Source organism: Myotis davidii, unplaced genomic scaffold (genome assembly GCF_000327345.1).
Source record: "Myotis davidii unplaced genomic scaffold, ASM32734v1 scaffold1128, whole genome shotgun sequence".
NCBI classification, from domain to species: Eukaryota; Metazoa; Chordata; class Mammalia; order Chiroptera; family Vespertilionidae; genus Myotis; species Myotis davidii.
In genome coordinates, this window is record NW_006299271.1 from 7,487 (window position 1) to 14,563 (window position 7,077).

General features: G+C 44.6%; 1 protein-coding gene across 1 annotated transcript in view; it reads left to right on the forward strand.

Annotated features, from left to right (window-relative positions):
• Positions 1–422: 422 nt before the first annotated feature.
• The window catches only part of LOC107184836 (membrane cofactor protein-like), a 69,541-nt gene continuing 62,886 nt past the window's right edge, over positions 423–7,077 (forward strand). Inside the window, exons 1-2 of the mRNA XM_015571186.1 lie at positions 423–459; positions 1,737–1,928. Coding sequence (XP_015426672.1) covers positions 423–459; positions 1,737–1,928 — 229 coding nt within the window. The remainder of the gene's footprint in view (positions 460–1,736; positions 1,929–7,077) is intronic.

Genomic DNA, 7,077 nt, shown 5'->3' on the forward strand with positions numbered 1-7,077 from the left:
TATCAGATCTGTTAGATTTTCAAGCCCATGTATAATTAAAAGGAAGGGGAATGGCTAAAGTAGAAATGATACTATTCTAGGAAGAAAAAAATCTACCAAAAAATCCAGAAATATTTTAAAAATAGTTTAGCCTACCAGTATTTTGATCTATGAAATCCATGATGCTTATTTAAGAGTCACCACTTACCATGGCATTTCTTGAGCACGCAGTGGCACAGAGTGTAGTAGGAAAAAAAGGCATATCATCCCTGACCTCTAGGAACGTGCCTCCTGAGAGGAGAATGAATGAACCTGAGGTGACAAGGAACCATTATCCTATCTAATAAAGAGGAAATATGCAAATTGACCATCACTTGGTAACAAGCTGACTGCACCCACAGCGGAGGCCAAGCTGCCATAATGAGCCTTAATGAGCAATCAGCATGGACCTGAAGCTGCGTGGTGCTGGGCCAGCGCCGGGTACCTCAAGCCATGTCCCCTGCCCCAGCACCAAGCCAGTGGACCTGAGATCATGCCCCAAACCCCAGCACCAGGCTGTGGGACCTAAGGCAGCACCCCCCACCCAGCGGGGCTTGACAGGGGACCTCAGGCCATGCCTCCTGCCCAGCATGGCTTGACGGGGGACCTCATGCTGTTCCCCCTGCCCCAGAGCTGGGCTGGGGGACCTGAGGCTGCACCCCCCGCCCGGCTGGCCTTGACAGGGGACCTCAGGCCATGACCCCTGCCCCTATGCTGGGCTGGGGGACCTGAGGCCACACCCCTGCCACCGCGCCAGGCCATGGGACCTGAGGCTGTGCAACCTACCATAAGGGCTTGATGGGAGACCTCAGGCCGCAAATGCTGCCCTGGCACCAGGCCTGGGGACCTGAGGCCACACCCCCTGCTCCGTGTGGCTTGCAGGGTGGGACCAGCTGGATATGTATCTAGCCCAATGGGGTGGGGCTGGCTGGGGCTGGGTCTTGAGCTATTTAGAGGTGCATGTGGATGGGCGGGGACTTGACTCTGGTTCCCATGGTGCACACCAGACTCTGACATCCAGAAGATTTTTCATATACATTTTACTAATTTTCTTTCATCTCTGACACTTCTATTATAGAGAAAGGGCAAATAGCAATATTAAAATATTTCCTCTAATTAATTCCCTTTTAATGTGCATGAATTTCGTGCACCAGGTCACTAGTCTTTTAGAAAAGCCATGTCTACAGCCAGCAGAACCCCTAAGTGTCAAAGTAGCCCACGTTAACAGAAATCTGATTGGTTCACATTCCCACCATGTTTATAATGAGGGCTAAAGTGCTCCTTAGAGAAATAAGGTAAATGTTCTTAGTTCCGTTTTTGGTTTGGTGCTTTTCTTCCATTTCAAACTGTGGAAGAGTACTCTGATGGAGGGCTATATACAATAGAAGTCTTCTTGGGGGAAGTGAGTGTGGAATAAACTCAGAAAAAAATGGGAAGGGCACGTATCTATAAATAAATTTTTAAACCAAAAACATTGGTGCTGTCTCTTCAATTTACTGTTGAAAGAATATTCAGGTTAATCCCAAAGAAATCAAAGCTTATAAAATATTATTTAAAGCAAGCACAGCTCATCATCTGGTAAAAGCCTGGCACAGTCACTTAAAATCTCACCAAGGGCCTTCCATTTATTCCGTATAACCTGCCTGCTGCCAGGCCATAATCCGTGGCTGGTGGAAAAGAAAATATTTACTTTCATGTTCTTATTCTCTCATGCCCAGGTGACTGTGGTGAGACACCAAAATTCAAAACTATGTCAACCATAGTTGAGTATAACCCCCCTGTTATTAACCGGTTTGCAGTGGAATATGTGTGTAACCCAGGATACAAGCTTATTGATCCTGAGCAACCCATGATTACTGTTTGTGAACCTGATGGCACATATAATCCTCCTCTCCAGGAAGGTTGTACAGGTAAGTTCACAAAATTTTTATTGTTATTGCTCTAAAGATTTTCATACATTTTAGACTGCATATTCTACTATTACCATGATGGTTTTCTCAAGATGGATAGATTTTAGGTAGCAAGATATTTTTTCAGGCTTTGAAGATCTCCAGGAAATTTTTAATTTGGCCGTTCATTCTCTGGGTAAATGTGACTCTTAAGCAGTAACTACCAAGCGTCCAGAACGAAAACCATCCCCACATGCCACAATATTTTGAATTTAATTTAAAAAATCAATTTGCAATGAATATTATAAACATAAATATATTACAATTCGGGTATTCTTCAATATTTTCAGCTGAAAATTCTCATGAAAAAATGATTTTTAAGTTGGTCAAGGCTACCACATAAAGAAAACATTGCTTTTGTATAGACGCATGTGGCATGGGGGGAAGGTCCGCAACTTGCGTCTACAGATGCTTATGGCATACAATAGGTTAAGTTTGGCCATTAGTGACAACATGGATGGAGCTTGAGAATATTATGGCAAGTGAAATAAGTCAGTGAAAATAAGTTAAGGACCAGATTACGTAAAACTGGAACTCATAGACACAGAAACAGTTTGGTGATTACCAAAGGAAAGGGTGGGTGGTTGCAGGGGTAGTAATGAGTAAAGGGGACCAAGTTTATGTGGAAGATGACTTGACTTTGGGTGGTGGGCACACACCCAAATATGTGTCATAGATGTGTACACTTGAGACCAATATAACCTTATTAACCAATGTCACCCCAAGAAATGCAATAACAATAAATAAGAAAGTATTTCCATCAGTTTAATAACACAATGTAAAATTTTTATTTTTCTTCAAATCTATTTTGACATTAGTATAAAACAACACATTTGAAATTTTACGTTTAGAGGTCTATTGTCCACAGCTACAAGATCTCCAAAATGGCAAACTAATCCACGATAATGGACCTTTCAAGCTTGGTTCACAAGTTGAGTATGTTTGTGATGAGGGGTAAGTAAGTTGCTCCTTGGAGGAATAAGGTAAACATTGCTGGTTCCATTTTTGGTTTGGTTCTCTTCTTAAGCTTCTCCATAATGTTGATTTCATCTTGCTTTCTGTGGAACAAGTTATACCTACAGCCAATCAACCCTTCGGTTTTTTTATGGAGACTGAAAAGGTGTGCAATGAATAGAAACAAATTTAACTTGAAGGAAAGCAAAATTATATCATGTGATTAGTAACAATTAGCCTATCATAGTCATTAAAAATGTAGTAATCATGGTGACATGGTCCTAAATTAAATTATAAGAAGCAGGAGGGTGGGAAAGAGAGACAGAGGGTTCATCAGTTAACAGAAGCCAAAGGCAAAAACTAATGAAATGTGTGTTGAAACTTTAGATGAACTTCCAGAGGTACTTGAGGATCATACTAATATAAGAGCTAATAGTGTAGCTGTTTTTCAATAAGGGCTAGCTCCCCACCAGATTTCACTGCATCCTGCTTCCACAGGAACTTTTCAGACTGTCCAGCAAACTGGCCCAAAGCAGCAAACACTTCTTCCTCCCATCTATGCACCTATCCCAGAACTAGCACCACTTACCCTTCTTCCTACCCCTTATCTATAGCCAATGTGAATTCCTTCAAAATAACTTACATATTTCTACTCAAACCTGTAAAAGAACCCCCTTAAACCAGGATGGCGGAAATGCTTGCCTTCATCTCCCTGCTGCTGCTGGTTTAGACTGCATGCGCCTGACCTGGTTCTTTTTGCTGGTGACCATATGGCAAGTCAATAAACCTGTTCCTTCAGAAAATCTGGCTGCAAAAGGTTTTGTTTCACAACTTTATCCCATTGTGGTCAGCTGCATTTGAAGTGAATGTATATTCTGTTCTATGGTGCTCTATGTCTGTGAGATCTAGTTGATTGTGTTGTTGAAGTCCTCTACTTCCTTACTTATCTTCAGTCTGTTGTACTATCCATTATTGTGAGTGGGATATTGAAGTCTCCAACTATTACTGGAGAAACACCTGTTGCTGAGAAATGTGTATTTCTCTCTATAGTTTTGTCAGCTTTTGCTTCATGTATTTTGAAGGTGTGTTATTTGGTGCATTAATGTTTATCATTATTACTAGAGGCCTGGTGCACGAAATTCATGCACAGGTGCAATCCCTAAGCCTGCCTGGCAATGGAAGCCGAGTGCCTGGCATGGAAAGGTAGGTCCCAGCTGACCTCTGGGCCCTAAGCAGCACATGGGCTCTGGAGCCCCGTGCAACCCCCCCCTCCACCTGAGTCATCGGGCCCCTCCTGGCTTCTTCAGTGCCTGGAATCCAGGCGGCGGCCCTGTCCCCCACTGCTGTCACTGGTTGCCATCTGCAATGGGCCCTGCTCACACACCCCTGGGTCTGGCACCACGCACTCACCTGCTCCACCATCCCTCCATGGTCCTGCTCCTGTTAGGGCCCATCAAGGCCATCAGCACGTCCAGTGCTGCCCACTGGTACCACCGCGTCACCGACACCTTTCATGTTCCATTCCCCCCCAGTTATTCAGCGCACATCATAGTGATCGGTCAAACTGCTAGTCTAATTCTCAGTCGAGGGGACAATTTGCATATTTTATTATATAGGATATCTTCTTGCGGTATGTGAAACATCTACACTAATAAAAGACAAACATACAAATTGACTGTACCTTCACTATGTCTTAGGCCACGCTCACCAGCCAGTCAGAGAGACTATATGCAAATTAACCAAACCAAGATGGCAGCAGGCAGCCACAGAGCTAGAGCTAGCAGGAGGCTTGGTGGCCCCAGTGATGGAGGAAGCCAAGCTTCCCAGCGCTGCTGGCTCTGAGCTCCACTTGAAGCAACAAAGTTTCAATTATAGATGGTAAATAAACCCCAGATACCGGCTTTCAGCTGGCCGTGGCCATGTAGCTGGAGGCTTGGGTTGCCCCTGGCGATGGAGGAAGCCAAGCCCTGGCCAGCTCTGAGCTCCACTCCAGGCTATAAAGTTTCAATTATAGAAGGTAAATAAATCCAAGAAAAAAGAAAAAGAAGAAAAGGAGAGGCTGGGAGCTTCCATTGCCAGGGAGGCTTGGCCAGCCTGAAAATGGCCCTCAGCCCCTCACCCAGACTGGCCAGGCAACCCACTGGGGACCCCCCGACCCTAAAGGTGATGTGGCCAGCCTGAAACAGCCATCAGCCCCTCACTTGGGCTGGCCAGGCACCCCAGTGGGGACCCCCACCCTGAAGGGGTGTGACCTGCTGCAAACAACCATCAGCCCCTCACCCAGGCTGGCCAGGCATTCCAGTGGCACCCCAGTGGGGACCCCACCCCTGAAGGGCAAACCAGCCAGCCCCCACCCATGCACCAGGCCTCTATCCTATATAATAAAAGGGTAATATGCAAACTGACCCTAACAGCAGAAAGACTGGGAATGACTGATCACTTTGACACACACTGACCACCAGGGGGCAGACGCTCAATGCAGGAGCTGCTCCCTGGTGGTCAGTGAGCTCCTACAGGGCGAGCTCTGCTCAGTCACAAGTCAGGCTGACAGCTGCCAGTACAGCAGTGGTGGTGGGAGCCTCTCCTGCCTCCTCAGCAGCGCTAAGGATGTCCAACAGCAGCTTAGGCCTGCTCCCCACTGGCAAGTGGACATCCCCGAGGGCTCCTGGACTACCAGAGGGATGTCTGATTGTCAGGTTAGGCCCAATCACCCGGGGTGCGGGCCTAAGCCAGCAGGTGGTGATCCCCTGAGGGGTCCCAGACTGCGAGAGGGCACAGGCTGGGCTGAGGGACCTTCCCTCCACAAGTGCACAAATTTTTGTGCACCGGCCCTCTAGTTAAAATATAATGTGCTTCTTGTCTCTTACAACCTTTTCTGATTCAAATTCTATTTTGCCTGGATTAGCATCGCCACCCTCTTTTGGTTACCATTTGCGTGGAAGATCTTTTTCCATTCTTTCTTTTTGAACTTATTGGATCCTTTGAATCTCAAGTGAGTCTCCTGTAGACAGAATAGAGTAGAGTCTTTTGTTTTTAGCCATTCTGCCTTTTGATTATAGAATGTAATCCATTTAAGTTTAAAGTAATTTCTGACAAGGAGGGAGCTATTTGTTTTCTTAAAGCTTTCTCCCGCGCCCCCCCCCCTTATGCACATTCCTACTTTTGTTTGCTAGTTGATTTTTCTAATAAAGTGTTAGAATACCTTTCTCATTTCCTTTTGCGTGTATTCTATGGTGATTTTGTCTCTGGTTCCCACGTGGATTACACTTACCATCCTAGAGTTATAAGACTACAATTTGAATTTATGCCAACTTAAATTCAATAAATTACAGTAATGAATGCTTATCAGTTCTATCCTCACCCCTTTGGGTTGTTAGTCTCACACTACCATCTACAATAATAATTGAAATCCTGGATTCTACACTATTTATTTTCATTGTATGCTTTGTTTCTAAATTTACATAGAAGATTAACATGCATTTACAACCCACTGTTACAATGAGACTAGCTTTAATAATTGCCCATGTATATACCCACAGTGAGATGTTGATCCATATAGTATGACTTACTGTAACCAAAAAACATGGGTTCGGCTGCCTGCTGCAGCGAATGCCAAACTGGTGAGGCAGGTGCTGATGGAAAAGGAAAGAGGTTTTATTCAGGTGCCCTGAGACCAGGAACTCCCAGATCAAACACCACTACCCCACTTTCTTGCTCAGGCCCGCAGCTCTTATATAGTTAGGGAAGGGAGGGCTTTATATTCTTTTGGCACTCTTGAGTCATATCCTTCACATTTAGAGTTTTTGGTGTGCTTAATGTAAGAATCTCTCCCTATACCAGTGGTTCTCAACCTTCCTAATGCCGCGACCCTTTAATAGAGTTCCTCATGATGTGGCGACCCCCAACCATAAAATTATTTTTGTTGCTACTTCATAACTGTAATTATGCTACTGTTATGAATCATAATGTAATTATATATGTGTTTTCCAATGGTCTTATGTGACCCCTCTGAAAGGGTCGTTCGACCCCCAAAGGAGTCTTGCCATCAACAGGTTGAGATCCGCTGTTTTAGTCAATGCATTTCACCTTGAAAGCTTCCATACCTGTAATTTTTTTTTTTAAAAAAAGGAAAAAATCTATTTGATGGTGAATTTGC